Source organism: Urocitellus parryii, chromosome 5 (assembly GCF_045843805.1).
Source record: "Urocitellus parryii isolate mUroPar1 chromosome 5, mUroPar1.hap1, whole genome shotgun sequence".
In the NCBI taxonomy this organism is placed as follows: domain Eukaryota; kingdom Metazoa; phylum Chordata; class Mammalia; order Rodentia; family Sciuridae; genus Urocitellus; species Urocitellus parryii.
The window spans coordinates 138,259,651-138,279,249 of NC_135535.1; the positions used below are offsets into that span (position 1 = coordinate 138,259,651).

Sequence of the window (19,599 nt, forward strand, 5' to 3'; positions counted from 1 at the left end):
AGCTCATCTAAGTCCCTAGTTAAAGGAATGATACAAGAAAGGGTTGATAATTAAGTGTGTGGGAAGAAACACATTTGGATTTTTCTAGACATATGACTAAGTATGAGAATCATTTGCAACTTACTTCACTAGGAAGGGAGGCAGCATATCAGTGGCTCCCATAATGTACTGTGGAAGTGGATGGTTGGCTGTATCAGGGAGAGGGCAAGAAAACTGTGAGGCAAATTTGGTTTAAGTTAGCAGTGGAGCATCTGTTTCTATAATATTTGGGCAGAATTCCAAGTGGGCATGAACTGAGTATTAAATAACAGGTAGGTAAGTGGGTCATAATTTTCTAAAACATCGGTTATTAAATGAAGTTATTTACTCTTGCTTGTGTATTTACTCCCCATTATGGTTTCAAAATCTTTTGAGATAGCTAAGGAGCTGATATTTTTAATGGCTAGAGTTATCTGTGTAAAGGAATAAGTAATAAACATGATGGTGACTTCAAGACTCAAAAGTGAAATGAGGTGTTCACTTTATTACCTATGCACAAAAAGCTTTGCCCTCCTGACATTTAGAACTCTGAAATACTATATTCAGCATAGAAATCTTAATGATCCTCATGGTGCATTCATTTCTCTGAATGGTGTCATGTACAATACAGTTCTCAGCTTAGGAAATAAATGGAGGTGAGGGTAATGAGGCTTATAGAATGTCGAATGAGTCAACATATGATTAATATTGAGTCACTTTCATGTTCTCTATTGCCTGCCTTTCTGCCTAATGGTTTTTTATCTGCAGTAACTTGGTATGAGAATCAAATCTGTTAAACAAGTTTCCTGCATGGATTATCCTGTCAGGTTGCTAACAATTGTACTTCCTCACCATTAAGGAATTCATCTCACTACAAGGATGGCAGCCTAATTTCAATTTAGTTTAGGTTGATTGCCAATTTGCTCTGATAAATGAGGAATCAAAGCTCTTTAGATATTTAGGGATTTAGAAAAACATATAACCTTACCATAATAAACACTGCAGACTTTGTCATGTATCTATTAAGTATGGTATGTGTGTGTGTCTGTGTGTAACTTTTAAAACATGGAGGATGATAGTAAGTTTCATTGGCTTTCTTTTTTTAACTTTTAAAAAATTTCTTACATATGTGACAATAGTGGAGTGCATTACATTCATAATTATCCATTCACAGCACAATTTTTCATAACTCTGTATATAGAGTATGTTCATGCCAAATTATGCCATTATATATGAGCTCTCTTATTTTTTTGCATCACAATTCTTAATACACTTTTATGCCACAATTTATCATATCTCTATTTGTATATAAGGTATGTTGACACCAAATTCACATCTTCATACATATATTTTGTATAATGATGACCCTCTCCTTCCACCATCCTTGCTATTCCCCTTCTCCCTCCTTTTCCCTCCCACCCTTATTCCCTATCTAGAGGTAATTTTCCACCCATCCTCTTTATCCCTACCCCACGTTGAGTTACCCCCTTTATATCACAGAAAATATTTGGCATTTTTTGGGGGGATTGGCTAACTTCACTTAGCATAATCATCTCTAATGCCATCCATTTCCCTGAAAATGCCATGGTCTTATTTTTTTAGTGCCGAGTAATATTTCATTGTGTAAAAATGCCACATTTTTTTTTTTATCCATTCATCCACTGAAGAGCATCTAGGTTAGCTCCACAGTTTAGCTCTTGTGAATTGTGCTGCCATAAACATTGATGTGGCTGTGTCCCTGTAGTATGCTGTTTTTAGGTAATTCCATTGCCAAGCAAGTTTCAGTTGCTGTAATGCCCTTTTACTTAAAGTAATCTGAGGAATAAGTCTATAGCAAAAGTATCTTTAGTAAAAAAATGTAGTTAGCCAGCTATGGCAGTGTGTGCCTGTAATCACAGTGCCTCCGGAGGCTGAGGTGGGAGGATCGCAAGGTAGAGAGGCCAGCTTCAGCAACTTAGAGAGGCACTAAGCAATTTAGAGAGACTTAGTCTTAAAGAAGGAAAAGGGCTGGGGATGTGGCTCAGTGGATAAGTGTCCCTGTTCCTGGTACCCCCTTACTGCCTCCCCCAAAAAGTAGTTAACAGGGAAGACAATTACTTGTTGTTAGATGGAAGCACAATATTCATTTGTCATGAATGAATGATGTCAGAGGTAGAAAAGTGAATGGTTTAATTCTTTCCATAGTAAAACACATGATTCTGGAGGGATTCAGAAGGAAAAGTTGACCTCCTTTCTCTTTGAAATGCTTTCTTCCTGTTACCCCCTGACATAAACTGCCCTGTGTATCTCTTCCCATGTACCTGAAATTTCTCCTCTCCTTTGTGTGCTCCTTTCCCTTGACCTCTACTCTAGGTTTACTTGGTCCCCAGGTACCTGTTACTTCAAGTCTAACCCAACTCAGGAAACAGTACCCATATATATTCAGTTCTTCAGCTGGAAACTAAGGACTGTTCCCTTTCCCTCATTACCCCATTCCTTCTTCCAGTAGTCCTATCTTTTCACCCGAAAAGTATACTTTCAAGTTATTCACACTTCTGCCCATTTCTATGGTGACACTTTTAATATAGGCCATCCTCATGTGTTGCTTGAAAATAATTCAGTATGCTTTCTGAACTTTTCTTCCCCTCTCTTTCTACTTGCAGTCGCCTCACTTCATTCACTGAAATCCAAGTGATCTTTTTAAAGCATGAATCAGACTATCTCACTCACTCTCCTTGTTTCACTCTTTTAATAGCTTTCTCTTTCACTAAGAGTCTAATTCTTTCCCATAGCCTGCAAGTCCCTGTCTAACCCAGGCCTGCTTATATTTCCAAATCCATCTCCAGCTGTCCTGTCTCCTAATCAAAAGGCTCTAGCTCCGGGCTTTCTTCTCCAAACTTGAGCCTGAAAATATTCTATTCCTTCTGCTTTGAGTGCTTTTCCCTTAGATCTCTGATGGGGTGGCTCATTGAATCCTTAAACCTCAGCCCAAGTGTATCATTTTGAGACAGGTCTTTATTTCAGATCCCAAATAGATCTTCCTCTTTATTCTGCCTTAACCGCCCCCCACCCACTTCTGGAACTTCCCAAATGCTTTATTTTAATGATATATTTACTGTTTACATTTATATTCTCTCTCCTCGACAGTTACTAACACCTTAGCTTTTGGAAAACAGGGATCCTGTCTACCCTGTCCATCCAATGCCTAGCATAGTGTCATCTATGAGGTACTCAAGACATACTTATTGAATGGATGAAGGAAAGAGTAAATGAACAGCATGGGGTTAGTCTGACCAGCCCACTCTACAAGGCTCACTGATACACCTGGATCAGCATAGACCTAAGGAAGGACTGTGGGGTGGGAGTTGAAAGCCGTAACTGCTTTTCTAAATAGAAAAACTGTTTAATTTCTATAAAACTTGGGTGGGGGGAGAATGAGGTGAGAAGACATAGGTACTAAAGCAACTAAAATAAATATACTCCAAAGTCTTTTCTCCTACAGGTCACTTCCTCTTGTACCTGGACTCTATCTACAAGGAAAGTGAGAAACCCCTTCACTATTCTGCTGTCCTTAAACGTTCCAAGAGGTGACTAAAAAGTAGAAAATGTGGCAGGTCTATGTCCAGCAATCCCTCCATCTGTTTTATTTCTTTTATTTTTAATTGACAAATAATAACTGGATATTCCTGTACATTTCATAATACCTGGATACATTGTGGAATAGCCAAATCAGAGTAATTCATGTATTCACCACCTCAGATACTTATCATTGCTTCATGGTAAGAACATTGAAAATCTTTCTCTTAGCTATTTTGAAATATGAAATACACTGGTGTTAACTATAGTTACCTAGGCTCCATAGATTACCTTCTGCATCTTTAATCACTCATTCCCATTAGTAGGTAGGTCATAATCCAATCACTCCATAAAAGAGTCATCCCTTCACCCCCAGTTTTGGAAACCACAGAAGTTTTCAGGAAGAGCCACCTTCTGAATCCTTTTGTTCTTTCTGCCCACCTCAGGTTGAAGAGCCAATGTCTTGCACTGAATTTTAATTTTTCTGACTAAACTCCTTTTGGATTAATTATTTAAACTGTTTATTTCTAGACTCCTCTTTTACTTGGTGTTCTGCCACCTCAGGGATCAACTCTCCTCCCTCCTGTATCCCGTCCCTGGCTTCAGAACCCCAGATTGGCAAAGCCCTTAAGTTTGCCCTTTGACTAGGTGGAGACATTCACATAGTGCTGGATCCTACGCCTACAAATGAGTTGTTTGCAAACCCCATGTTTTTGCATTTGTTTATTATACTTACTCCCTTGGCTTCCTGGCCCACGTCCACTTTGTTATAGCTTCTGTTTCTTTTTTTGTCCTTCTGTCAATGATGATGGCGATGACCTTATTCATACAAAGGCTACACCTTCAGAGGCAGTTTTTGAGAATTGAAGTTAGGGCTGACTTCCATAAATATTGTACTGTGCCACCAACAACTCTAGGTCACTGCTTAAATCACTTTGAGAATAATTATCGTATTTTAAACCCATCAGTCACCATTGCCTGTGTTTATCTGTAGTGGCTGATTTTGAACCTAGATTTGTTGCATTGGAGAGATAATATCAACTGTTTGCCACTGAAAGGGACAAACCTTTGGAGGACAGCATGGCACATGATATATAAGTTATGAAATCACATTTATTTATCTTCTGCCTTCCCTACTTTCCTCTCTTCTTACCCTCTCTGTGTTCTTCACTGAAAAGTTATGTGGTTAACTCAGATCATAGTGTGTAAACTATTATATTAAATGTTTTATAAATACTTTAAATTCTACATACAGGTTGCTACTGGAAAAATACTTCTATGAAAAGTATCTAATGTTTACTGTCTTATATTCAGACTTCTCCAAAATGTGTCTGTATTATAGGCTATTATTTTATTAATTATAAAATGGTGGTGTTTTTATAGGTTTTCTTGGAAAAATATATATTTATCCTATAAGCATGATGGGAGTTTTATTTTTATGTGGAATCAAATACAGATATTTATTCCTAAGTAATAGTAAACTTTTGTACACTTCTCTTCCATATCTGTACATAGAGTTCATTTGAGTCAAGATGTGTTGAAAGAGAGGAAAGACTTTGGGAGGAAGAGTGTGTGCTCAGATGGAAAAGAGGGAACAAATGTGAACATACTGAAATCAGAAGAAGTTAAATTCCATTGATAAATTCAAGAGATTTTTCTGCACTAGAGGTTATCTATTTTTATAGGCCACAAAACTTGCTCAAACTACTTTAATGTGGAGAATGAATTAGAGCAGAAAGGGAATCTGTCTGAATGAACCACCACAGACTTTTTAAACCATGGAATTATTGTTAAGTGGGCACAGTTCCCTGCTGCTGCTGAAGCTGTGGGTTTGTTGAGTCTTTATCCAGGTGAGTTGAACATTAAAATGGTTGAAGTTTGAGAGAGAAAGAGAAAAGGGGGGGGGGAAGGAGAAAGAAAAAGAGAAGAGAGAGAGAAGCAGAGATAAAAAGACCCAGAGAGACAGAGAACATGATTAATCAATTTGAATAGGTGTAATTACAAGGTCAAAGTTGTAAAGTATTTTATTTTGGGCTGGTAGTCAGTGACCTGAGACCTACTCTAGCTTCTAACCTTAACTCCTCATCCACAAGCTTCTGACCTCTTTGTGCCTGTTTTCTTACCTGTCAAGTAGAGATAATAGTGACATTCATTCCGTTTCCTACACAGGTTTGTGGCAATAATAGAGTCAAATGTTAGATGTGCAACTGTTTTGAAAACATGAATGGTCTTTGCTGATAAAAAGTCATATTACCCAAGCAGAACATTCTTATTGTTGCTAATGGGAGACAAGTGAGCTGAACATTTGTTTTTGGATTTTATAATTGGGATAATTTAGTCAAATTGTCAGATATAATTTAATAGTGTAGGCTTAAAAGTCAAACAGTTTAGATAAGTATGGTTTTAGACGTCCAGCAGATTTATCTTTACATCCTGATTCTACCTGTTACTTACTAGGTGTGCAATAGTGGACAGTTTATTTGACTCCCTGAATTTTACTATGATAAATATAGACAGTCATAGTGAGATTTAAATGTGATAAGGCTCTTGGTATACTATTTGAAAAATATTAATGGTGGTGGTACTACTACTATTATTACTACTACTACTACTACTACTCCTACTCCTACTACTACTACTACTAGGATGGTGACCAATGTATCCAGTTAGTTTTTCACTTTGGTGAAACTTGGAAACCACAACGCTTTTACAACTAGGAACATGATTAAGAATTTTAGTTATTTAAAAAATTTCTCAATAAATAGCAGTGTTCCTTCAGGAAGATTTAAAGCATCTAATGTAAAATAATATTTGGAAGTAACACTGAACTTAGTTCAAAGAGTAGATACTTGATTCCTGAGGCATGTGAAGGTATGCTTGCTGTAATGTATAGGTATGATTGCTGTAATTGGGCTAGAATTGTCTCTAACTTTCTGAAAATAGATGACTTGAGGGAATTAAACACACCATCATTTTTTAGCCAAGAGAAAGTACATATGATGGGGGTTTGGGGGTCGGGGTGGATTCAGCTGGTAGAGATTATGTCATTTTCCTGCCTTCGAATTCAAACAGATTTAAAAGTTAAGGTAATGGATTCCACAGACAAAGGTTGAGAATCATCTGAACAACAGAATTGTTCTAAAATGAGTTCTTTGATAATGAATTTGAAAACCAAGCCATTGCAGTAATTGAAATGACAACGCATAACACATGGTGATAGCATTTAGCTAGTCTACTTCAAAGGACTAACGACATCATACATGGCATCTGATCTCTGCCATGAAGATAGGTCACCCAGGATGGTCAAGAACTTAATGAACCTTCACAGTGTGACCATGTTGACTTCTTTGGAAACAAGTGAGCTCCAAGAGGTCTCAACTATTTAGTGTTTTGAAAGGTAACAAAAGAAATTGCTTTAAATTGCAGCTAGGCATATAAACATAAGCTGCAGGTTTTTTTTTTTTTTTCTTCTTGATCATTTCTCTGTTTTGCAGTTTGGTTATCTAAACTTTAGAAATTGAGTTGATTCTTAATAGATCAAGACACATAGTTCTCACATTCTGTAATGTGATATGTATGGTCTTTTTCATTCTCAAGCAAAGCACTTTATGCTACTTCTGTGAAACCCCACAGTTCTACTTCTATGATGTGAAAGAGGGAGCTTATAGGGCAAGAGTTTGATCTGAGCTCTTTGGAGACTGCCCTATTTTAAGGTAGGCTTTCTAGTGTGAATTAACTGTGAAATACATCTGTCTCTGGAGAGCTGAATGACTTTAATAGTTGAATGGGAGCCTTTTAATATTGACTGTTTGGAAGTTGATGAACACTTACAAAGAAAAATAATTGTCTTTCCCTTTAATTAATACTGTCCCATCTGGTAATATTTAGCTAGTGATTTTAAGAGCTACTTAAGCGTTGTTGCCCGTCAATGATAATGAGAAGAAAGTATTAATTAAAAAGGAGGACGCTTAAGTTACCATCTGAATCACATTTGAGCAAAGGAATATTTTATGGGCTAACCATCTTCCCCTTTCCTCAATTATTATTTTCAGAATTATTTCTTTGTGATTTCATGATTTCTGTTAATGGAACTAAATCATGTGTTTTAGAACTACAGGAAAAGTGTTAGAAAGCAATTCACAGCTTGAAAAAAATTTCAATGTACTTAATAGACAAAGGGTAAATATCATCAATTACTTAAGAATGATGTTGCTATCATATATTTTACCCCAGTGAAATAGGTGTTTTTGTATTAAATGCTAATTATAGGTATGATTACTGCAAATTGTTTTGATTTTTCATGACTGTTCTTCCTATAAGACTGAGATAGTTCCAGTAGCAGAGTTGCTTAATGTGAAAATCCTGTCTGAAAGTTGCTTTCAGCAAACTTTGCAAACAGGTCTGCAGTTTGGAGAAAATACCAAAATTAGACAAAAGCTTTTCAGGATTAAATTTTATCTTGAAAAAATTGTGGGATGGTTGATATTTCTTAGCTGTTTGCTATCTTGTACCTACATAGAGTTCATTCGGGAAAAGTGTGAGGCAAGAAATAGGATCCACTATTTAGGCAAAAACCTTAAAACTTGTGGCAACAAGAAAACTACTTTAATAGGTTTATTTATTTTGGGTTTCTAGGATATTAATCAAATATTTCACAGTAGATAGATACAGTTATCCTGCTGCAAGAACTTGTGGAATTAGAAGTTGTTAGGGGGGCTTGCAAGGACTGTATCTGAGGGAAAGAACTATGAATTGTCAGTGAGGATTTGGACATCTGGTTTTCCAATTTCAGGGACCATACCATAGACCAAGGTGATATTGAAACTGCACATTACTTCTGACATTTGAGCCCAAAGCTGACCACTGGGAGTTAAAGAGATTAATTTTTTTTATATGAAAGTTGATTATAGATGTTTTGTACTTTACTTTTAAATTACTTTAGCTGATTTACACATGAGCAATCACTTAATAGCTGTGGCTATTTGTTTAAGTGCCTGAAAGTCCTTTCTAAGTGAAGGAATCAGATGGAATTCTCAGACTTCTGGATGAGGCTGCATCCAGCATACATCCTTGCCTTGGATTTGAGGGGAAACTAATCCACTGATAGTGTGGAAGGGGAGAGTAGGCAGACTTCACATCTCTGGAGATGGCTCCTGAAATTGTAGGAGAGAACTTTTTCTCTCCTAATTTATAAGAACTGTGTAAGAGTTAGTGTTTTAGTCAGTTTTTCGCTGCTGTGACTAAAAGATCTGACCAGAACCATTTTAAATGAGGAAAGGTTTAATTGAGAGCTCACAGTTTCAGAGGTCTTAATCTCTAGAAGTCCGGCTCCATTCCTTGGGGGCTTGAGGTGAGGCTGAACATCATGGTGGGAGAGGGTGGTGGAGGGAAGCAGCTCACATCACTGTGATCAAGAAACAGAGAGACACTCTACTTGTCAGATACAAATATATATACTGAAGCCACGCCCCCAATTTCCACCTCCAGCCACACCCCACCTGCCTCCAGTTACCACTCATCAGGGATTAATTCACTGATTAGGTTAAGACTCTCACAACACAATCAATTATCCTCTAAACCATCTTGCATTATCTCACATGTGAGCTTTTGGAAGACACGTCACATCCAAACATAACAGTCAGTGATTTGAAATCCAAATTAATGTAATGTTTGTGAGATAGTTTCAATTATAAGAATATCTTATTGTTAATAAATTTTGCTTTTAGTGTCTATTAATAGGTGTAATACATGTGAGAGAAACCTCCATGAATTCAATAAAATTTTAAACATTTATTCCTTATGCCTGATATATTATCTTTAAACCATCCTTCCTCTTATAATCCTTTACTGGATTCCTATGGCTTTTAGAATAGAATAAACTTTTTATTACAAGCTTTAGGTCCCTTTTTGACCTGACCCCTGCCTATCTCTGAGGTCTCCTGTTATTCTTTTCCTTCTTGCTCATTAACTTCATTACCCACATGGGCCTCCTTTCTGATCTTTGAACAAATCAAGTTCACTCCAACCTCTGGACCCTAGCTTTCCTCTTCTGCTTAGAATGCTCTTCTGCACAGTCTCTGCAATTAATGAGACAGTGGTCAGATCTCATCATCATTCGGTCCTCAGTTCAGGGAGGCCACCTGTCTCAGCTGGTCTTTCCCATCCTCAATGTAACACTATTGCCACTTAGACACTGCTAGCTTACTATGTAGCTATCATAGTATAGACCATCTTTTTAATTAGGTTAAGAAAACTGATGAAGGTCTATCAATGGACAGTGAATAATTTTAAGCCCCTTGTTTGAGAAGTAGGTTTGGGGACATAGCTCAGTGGTATAGTGGTACAGTGTTGCTGGCATGTGCAAGATACTGGGTTCAACCTTTAGTACTGAAAAACAAACAAACTGAAAAAGGATAAGTAGATGTAGATTTTCCTATACTTATCCTAGAATTTATAATTTTTATCTAAGATTGCATAGAGAAAATTTCTATCAAGTATTCCTTGTGTCTGTTTAGGAACTTTCTCGGCAACAAATAAATGGGGAAATAGATTTCTAATTCATTCTTCTGAAGTTGAGATTTTGGAAGAATTTCCTTCCTGGCATTTAATTATCTGCACACATTATACTACCTAATGAAAATTTTCAGGAAAGGAAAAATGATCTTGTTGATTTCAGCATCCATAAGTTAAGTCTCACTAAGTTCTTTGGTTATGCTGGAGTCATACTGGCTCATGTAAGATTGATCTGCTTATTAATTTTCCAGGAACTGTGCAGGAGAGTTGACTTCTCTTTAATTTGAAATTGGCCATGCATGCTGGGAGTATTTACACCATGGAAATTGGCAATGCTACAAACTAGGGCTCCCCACACCCAACAGAGAGACAGTTTACTACCATAACATTCTAAATTGCTAACATTTATGAGATTGACAGTTTGATGAAGATGAAGCAATAGGGCTAGCTCAAAATAACCAATTTAACTTTATGAGTATTTGGATTTCAAAAGTTTCAAATTTGGGACATAGAGAGGTTTATTTTAAGAAGATTAGTTGTACAGAGAGAAATGATAAAAATTCAAGAGCTTTTTGCCTGCTTTTTAAAAAAATATTTATTTTTTACTTGTAGTTGGACACAATACCTTTATTTATCTATTTATTTTTATGTGGTGCTGAGGATCGAACCCAGGGCCTTGCACTTGCTAGGTGAGCACTTTACCGCTGAGCCACAACCCCAACCCATATTTATTTGTTTTTATGTGGTGCTGAGAATCAAACCCAGTGCTTCTCACATGCTAGGCAAATGCTCTACCACTGAGCCCCAGCCCCAGCCCTGTGCCTGCTTCTTACCACTCCCAAGCCAGACTGCTGGATTCTTGAAAAATGTTGTTAAAATATATACTCTGGGGTAGGGCAGATAACCACCTTCTAACATTTGTGATCTCAACTTTCTCCAGTTGTCTCACTGCCAGCACAGCTCAACTGACCTTATATATAGCTTTACATTTTAGTTACAGTGAGTTTCTTAGACCATTTCTTCAAGGAAAGAAAAACAGTCAAAGAAGAGCTAGCTGGAGGCCCTGATTAATTTTAGTCTACAATGTTGGAGCAAGTAGAGGCTAATGAGGGTTGACCTAAGGTTCCCAGTTCTCCATGGGAAAGGACTTAAAGGAAAAATGAATGAAGAGGCCTGGCTTTTGAGTGTCACTGCCAAGAATGTCTTTCAGTTGCGTTTCATAGAAATGCAAGATTTTTATCTTGCTGTGAGGGCAGAGACAGATTATCTGTGATGTTTCAAAGACAAAAAGTGTTATTGAACAATACTTGAATGAAGGGATAGATGATAAGTCATAGGTCCTATTTTGATTTTTTTGACTTTGATTTTTGTGATGTTGGGGATGAACCCTAAGTCTCTCCTATTCAAGGCAAGCTTTCTACCACCTCCAACCCAGGCAGTTTATTTTAACGTGATTTCAATGCATACATGAAAGCCCCTACTTGGCTTCTTCAGAGACCTGAGATTAAATGTTATCCATCTAAAGTTTTTAAGCAATATTAAATTTATTTCCTCATTTCCCTCTTCCCTGCTCAATAAATGATAATGGAGTAAATACCTGAAATTGAGAAACAGCCTTTAACTGGCTATGATATTTGAAATGACCATGGTACAACAAAGGTCCATTCCTTCTTTTTTTTATTGATTTTTTTCTTAGTTATAAATGACAGTAGAATCTGTTCTGATAAAATTATACAAGTATGGAATATATCTTTTTCTAATTAGAACCCCATTCTTGTGGATGGACAGGATGGAATTTGAGAAGCAAGAGCATCCAGAAATCCACAGGTGTTCTGTGATAAACACTTGGAAAATTTGGATAATTCTAAGGGATTTTGTTAGAGCTCATTGTCTCATCTTTTCTGATATCTTCATAATATAGGTTAATATTACTATTTATGTAGGCAGAGAGAGTTCCTTCAATCATCTTTGGATGGAGCTAATTATTTTCTTGGAAGAGAGCTTTATTTCTAATCTTGCCATACTTCTAGAACTTAGACATTTAATGAAACATGGTTAATATTTCCCAAAGGATACGATATCATCTGTCATAACTACACTGGGTTTCTGGGTTAAGATCTAGTCTTTATTATATTAGAAACTATGAACCCATTGGAGGACCTCATCCTCTGACCCAAATAAGAGAATTGTTTACCAAAGAGAGACTATAATATGATTTGATTAAAATGAATTTCTTAAAGATCAAACCCCCTGGCATTTGGAAAGATAATCATAGAACAATAGATCTTGGGAGTTGGTATAAAGGTTCCACTGATGTTATGGAGGTCAATGATAAAGATTAAGGAGGGGACCTCATGAAAATTGTGGATAGAGACAAGTTTTGTATCCTGCTTGGCAGCCTGAGAAGAGAAGTCACTTTTCATGTTAAAACAAAACAACAAATAAAGTTTAGGTAAGAGGGAATTAAAAAAAAACAGCAGAAATTATGCAACTAAAGAACTCTGTTGAGCTGAAGTTGAAGTCTCATAACCAGGACATTTTTAGATGGAGAACATCCTGAAGTTCTTAATGACTTGCCATTCATCACCATCTCTTCCTGAAGTGAAAAGTCCTGCCATGAGCATTTAAACATAAGCCATGACAGAGAGTCTACTGAAGAGTAATACTGAGTCACCCGTTTTAAATATCTAGTCATTAATTCAATGAGCGAAAGACGATTTTTCAGTGTGGCATAAGTTCCTTTCTATAAGTTACATTTAAAATCTAAGATGTTTTAATATAAAAAAGCCTGCCCACTCTAGAAAATTATAAAGAAGAAAGAAAAAAATGTAATTCTATCACCAAAGACAGCCACAGTCAAAATTTGGATCACTTTCCTTTGATTTTGTTTCAAGTCATAACTGTGTACTCTATTAACACCCTCCTGTTGCTACTGCAGTCAGCACTATTACCACCCTTATCACCTGCAACTCACTGAAATAACATTATATCATTACTAGTTATCACTTATAAACCTGCTAGTTTGGTAATTCTTAAAATACCATTTACAGATAATAAAATGGAAATGGAGAAAAGGAAGGCAAGTTTTTTAGGTGTTGGGTTTAGGGTTGTAACTTGAAAGCCTATTTTTTTTTTTACATTTTATTACATACATATTTATCTTACCCCCCCCCCCAAATTTCTATCCTTCTTTTTCCCTTAAAAATATTATGGTGTCCCCTGTGCCATTTATACTCTTTATAAACATAATTTTAATTGCAGCAAAACTGTCCACGTCAGTGGTATTCTTCATACCAGTGAAGTTTCAGTTCTTTTTTTAAAAAATATTTTTTAGTTGTAGATGGACCCAATACCTTTATTTATTTATCTTTTTATGTGGTACTGAGAATTGAAGCCAGTGCCTCACATGTGGTAGGTGAGCACTCTACCACTGAGCCACAACCCCAAATGATTCAATTGTTCCAATTTTTATGTACATCTTGTTGTTATTTGAAACCAAATGATGATACTGCACAGTGTATGAAGGCTAGGCCCATCAGACGGAGGTCTAGATGAGAAGCTGTTCAGGAGCAGCTGATGCTCTAGTAAGTCCTCATACTATAGTTCATTTCCCTGAAAGCCACTTGCTGAGTCAATGTGAACAAAGGCCAGCTTGTGTTCCATTTTTTTTTAAAATTCAGGTTTTCAATATAAAATTCCAAATGTATTTCTTTCTCTCTGTATGCTAAGCTCTTGGCTTTTGTGTTATTCACTTTCCGACTCTGGATGGTGCTCTGATTGTGCTCCTCCTGACAGCATGTTTCTTAATGCCCCTTCCACTTTGCGTTTTGTATCTTTAGGAAGTGGTTTAGAATTTTTCTTATCCCAGTGAATAAAATTATTACCATGTTTTAGGTTAACATTCTGTTAAATAACAGAATTTGTACATATCTTTCCTATTCACTACTTGTGTTTAGTTCCAAATCTAAAACATTTTATTTCAAACATCTTGTTCTTCAGAGTTTTATCTGCCTGGTTACCTCAAATTAAGATGTTTGTTTGGAGAAATAAGTATTCTCTAAAGAAGTATGAAGAGCCAGACGCGGTAATGGATACCTATAATCTCAGTGACTCAGAAGACTGAGGCAGGAGGATACCAAGTTCAAGGCCAGCCTCAGCAACTTATCGAGGCCCTAAGCAACTTTGTGAGACCCATTCTCAGATTTAAAAAAAAAAAAAGAAAAAAGGCCTGGGGATATGGATCACGTGCCTCGGTGGTTAAGTGTGCCTGGGTTCAATTCCCAGTATCCAAAATTAAAAAAAATAATAATTAAAAAAGCATGAACTTTACATTTCTACAGTTATTTCAACCAGATAATTAGGAATCAAATTCTTTTTTTTTCAGTTTTTCATATCTTTGTATATAATGTAGGTTTACATCAATTTATACATGTACTTTGAATAATGATGTCCATCACATTCCACCATCATTGCTAACCCCCTATACTCTCTCTTCCCCTCTCACCCCTCTGCCCTATCTAGAGTTCATCTATTCCTCCCATGCTCCCTCTCCCTACCCCACTATGAGTCAGTCACCTTATATCAAAGAAGACATTCGCCATTTGTTTTTTGGGGATTGGCTAATTCACTTGACATTATCTTCTCCAAAGCCATCCATTTACCTAAAAATACCATGATTTTATTCTCTTTTATTGCTGAGTAATATTCCATTGTGTATATATGCCACATTTTTTTAATCCAGGGCATCTAGGTTGGTTCCACAGTTTAGCTATTGTGAATTGTGCCACTATAAACCTTGATGTGGCTGTGTCCCTCTATGCTGATTTTAAGTCCTTTGGGTATAGACCAAGGAGAGAGATAGCTGGGTCAAATGGTGGTTCCATTATGAGTTTTCCAAGGAATCTCCATACTGCTTACCATATTGGCTGCACCAATTTGCAGTCCCACATCCTTGCCAACACTAGGAATTAAATCAGAGACTCTCTAATTGAAGAAAAAGTAGGCCCTAATCTTCATCATGTGGGATTAGGCCCCAATTTCCTTAATAAGACTTCTATAGCACAAGAATTAAAACCAAGAATCAATAAATGGGATGGACTCAAAAGTTTCTTCTCAGCAAAAGAAACAATCTGTGAGGTGAATAGAGAGCCTACATGTTGGGAGCAAATTTTTACCCCTCATACATCAGATAGAGCACTAATATCTAGGTATATAAAGAACTGAAAAAGCTAAGCACCAAAAAAACAAATAACTCAGTCAATAAACGCGGGCCAAGAACATGAACAGATACTTCTCAGAAGAGGATATACAATCAATCAATAAATATATGAAAAAATGTTCATCATCTCTAGCAATTTGAGAAATGCAAATCAAAACTACTCTAAGATACCATCTCACTCCAGTCAGAATGGCAGCTATTATGATGACAGACAACAATAAGGAATCAAATTCTTAACCAATTTTTTATATAAAATATGTCTGGAGCTCCCATACCATGACTGGCATTGTAGTAGAAATTGGACACATATTAGGGAACAAATTAAAAACCATCCCTTCTTATGTAGAACCTAAAGTCTAATAGAAGAGGCACGCAGAAAATAAGTAAACAAATCACATTTTACATTATTTCACATAGTAAAATGCATGTCTGATTTTTTATAATATATAAACATAGCAAAAATAGTTTGTTCTATGATTTTTGTATTTTATTTGTATTTATTCTTAAACAAAATTACAAACCTCAGTTTAAAATGTTTGCTCGTTAGTTTTCCCATAATCTGTGTGGTTAAAAAATTGTCAAATGACAAGATAATACAAATGGAAGAAATGATTTACAGTAGAAGGGGTAGAGAGAGAAAAGGGGAGGGGAGGGGAGGGGAGGGGGGATAGCAGAGAATAGGACAGACAGCAGAATACATCAGACACTAGAAAGGCAATATGTCAATCAATGGAAGGGTAACTGATGTGATTCAGCAATCTGTATATGGGGTGGAAGTGGGAGTTCATAACCCACTTGAATCAAACCATGTAATATGATGTATTAAGAACTATGTAATATTTTGAAAGACCAATAATAAAAAAAAGAAAAACAAAAAAAATTGTCAAATGAAATCAAATTGTTTTTATTTGTTTTTTATTTGTCATTTGTTCATTAAATGGTAATTTGCTTAAAGGAAAATTTCTGTGGCTTTGCTACTGCCATGGGATGACTTTGTTCTCAGGTTTTCCAGGAAAGTATTGGATTCCTCACAAGAAAATGCATTTGTAGTGTGCCAGAGCATTGCATAGCTTTGCTAAGCCATACAAACTAGGAAGGAGTTGGTCAGATGTCAGTAACTCTCCCCCCTCTTGCTGCAGGTCCAAGGATCTTATAAAGGAAGCCATCCTCGACAATGACTTCATGAAGAACTTGGAGCTGTCGCAGATCCAGGAGATTGTGGATTGTATGTACCCAGTGGAATATGGCAAAGACAGTTGCATCATCAAAGAAGGAGACGTGGGGTCACTGGTGTATGTCATGGAAGGTAAGGTTTGCAGCCCTGATCCTGTGACATTCACACATTCCCCTTTGGTCTTATCAGCCTGCACACAGATGGCAGTGTATTACATGGGGGCAATTCCAGTTTTCTTTCTTTTGTTGAGAACAAAACAGTTTGAAAAGGGTTGAAATCTGTTTAGATACAGTGGTTAACTAATTATATAAAGTGTGTGTTTAGAATATTAATATGGCAACTCCACATTTTTTTCAGTAGTAACTCAAGATTGTTAACGTACTTTTGGTCAAGTAAACGGAAGTGTCAACTCTATCCTTAATTCTCAGCACATGACTAACTTTCCTACTATGATACTTCCATGAAAGGAAATGCTTCCAGTGTCCTACATATTATGATAGAGGTAGATCACGAAGATTGGATGGCATGTTAGCTGCCCAACTGATAAAAGTGATAGTCCCTTTCATAAATTTTGTACAAGAGGAGATGGAAACTGCTTTGAAAAAAATCCCAAACATGCACTATGTGAATACTTTTTATGCCTAGGCCAATTTTCATAATGCTTATTTCTAACTTGAAGTTTCCTTTTGTGGGAAAAAAGAATCCTGAAATAATGATAGAATCAGCTGAGAGGAAAGTGAGTTCAGAAACGTCAGTGGTATGAATTACTTGGCATATAAAAGTCACAGTTGTGGCTTATTAGATGTGATGAGTATTTTACCAAGACATTCATGGCAAGTGATTCATGATTCAAGTCATCCCATAAATGTCATGTTTGTAAGTCATTAAGAGAAAAGGTGTATTTGGACAACTCATTTAATTTCTCTGAGTATCACCTACTAATTTGTAAAAAAGAAAATACTATTACTTTCTGTCAATTTACAAACCTCAATTAGTTATGATTCTGTTCCTCAGGGGACATTGGGCAGTATCTGGGTCATTTCTGGTTGTCATAATTAGGTTTGTGTAGGGAGGCTACTGACTTCTACTGTATAGAGTCTAGGATCACTGCTCAACACAGTGGCTGTCCAAAATAAAGTATTATTTGGCCCCAAATATCATTACTGCCAACAGTGATAAACCCTGTTTCTTTAAAGGATTCTTTAAAGGATTATTAGGAAATTAAAAATGGGATAGTTTGTATGAATGTGTAATATAAAATATTACAAAACAATAATAAGTATTATTACCTCTGTTAAATACTCGATCTTTTGTAGGAAATGTTCTTTCTGCATTGAGATATATATATATATATATATATATATATATATATATATATATTAGACTTTCAATATATATCATTTTTAAATAGCATTTCATTTTTAAATAGCAATTTCTATAATTTTTTTCCTTCATAGTTTTTTAACCTTTTATGTCAACATTATAAAGTTCTTCTCCAAGCCAAAAGGATATGAATTTTAAAAAGTTTGGCTTTCTTTTGGTAAAAACCAAAACACAATAAACAAAAATACAAATACTGTTTATCTGGCAGAGAATTTCAGGCAAAGGGATTAAATCATAGGGCAAGAATATATGTGGGTAGTGAGCAGGAAGGATGAGAAAAATGAGAAGAAATATATAGAAGACAAGTATGGAATATAAAAGTAGAGGCAGCATGTTAAGAACAAGTAACAATTAGAAATCACATTTAAAATATTGCTAAGATTATAATATACTAATATCATTGTATGATATGATGTTTCAGATATTACATTGATAGGCATCTATTTAAGAACATAGATATGGTAATCAGTAAGGAATGCTTTTACTTCAGTTATTTTCAAATGCTAATTATTAGTATTGCATTTGAGAAATGAAAATTTGAAAATTTGTGGTTGTTTTCCTTCATTTTGAATATTTCTTACAAAAATCAAATTCTAAATAACTTTTTAAGTGTTTTTAAAAAATTCTATTTATCCATCTCATTCTTGTTTTCTAGAACTAACTGCAAGTTTTGTAGCTATCTGAGAAGGAACTTGGAGATAATAGTTAATATTTGTTGAATGCTTGCAACAATGTATAACACCTTGATCGTGCTTTATAAAACACTTTTCATGTATAAAAATTAATCCTCAAAACAATCCTGTGAAGTAAAGGTTAAACATTTATTATCTCTTTTTTATAAAGGAGGAGACTGAGGCTCAATAAAGTTAAGAAGTTAATTAATTTTCCCAGATCTTCCAACTACTTTTTAGAAGACTCAGGATCAGTACCCAGGCAATCCGGACTCAAGAGCTCAAACTCTTAACTAGGGACTGGGTTGGGTTGTATTTGTCAGGGTTCAGAGAAATAGAACTCATGTTTAGGCCTTCAGCTGATTACATGGATCCCACCCATATTACTGGGTGGTAATCACTTTAACTCAACCTCTACTGATTTAAATGTTAATGTCATCTAAAAATATCTTTACAGAAATAAAGTTTGGCCACATAATCAGGTAGCCAAGTTGTCACTTAAAGGTAATCATCACAGGTTCACCCCTTGTCAACTTGGTGCCCAAATACCTCTTGTTCAACCATACTCAATCTCCAAATAAGGAGTGTCAAGCTCATACTTCCACCTAACATGATACAGCTCAGTACTGTTGAAAAAATATATTAATACTTTTCCCAGAGAAAGCCAAGAAATCCTCATGCAATGTTTACTCATCTCATTGAGTTCCTATGGCTTAAATACAAAGACATAACATTAATAGTGTTTATATACTATGATATAAAGTTAATATATTTTATGATAAGGAAAATTTAAGGTGAAGAAAATTAATATTTTTTGTTATACACACATCCATACACAAATACATTCATAACAAAATAGGAAAAAATACTATATTGCTTCCTTAGGTAAAGGTAATTATACTAATTTTCCCCTGTTGCTTCAAGATAATTTAAATATATTTATCTACTTTTTTACTGATGGATTGACTAAGTAGCATATCATCTTAATTTTCTTTAATTATCCTTTAAAAAAAGCAGAGTTTCTAAATAATACATCAATATTCAGAGTCACAGTTTTGCCATGATGC

At 35.7% G+C, this 19,599-nt stretch overlaps 1 protein-coding gene across 2 annotated transcripts in view; it reads left to right on the plus strand.

Annotated features, from left to right (window-relative positions):
- Positions 1-19,599, plus strand: part of Prkg1 (protein kinase cGMP-dependent 1) — a 1,169,615-nt gene that overhangs the window by 145,089 nt on the left and 1,004,927 nt on the right. For both annotated transcript variants that reach the window (XM_026410547.2, XM_026410546.2), the window contains exon 2: positions 16,444-16,610. In XM_026410547.2, coding sequence (XP_026266332.1) covers positions 16,444-16,610 — 167 coding nt within the window. The remainder of the gene's footprint in view (positions 1-16,443; positions 16,611-19,599) is intronic.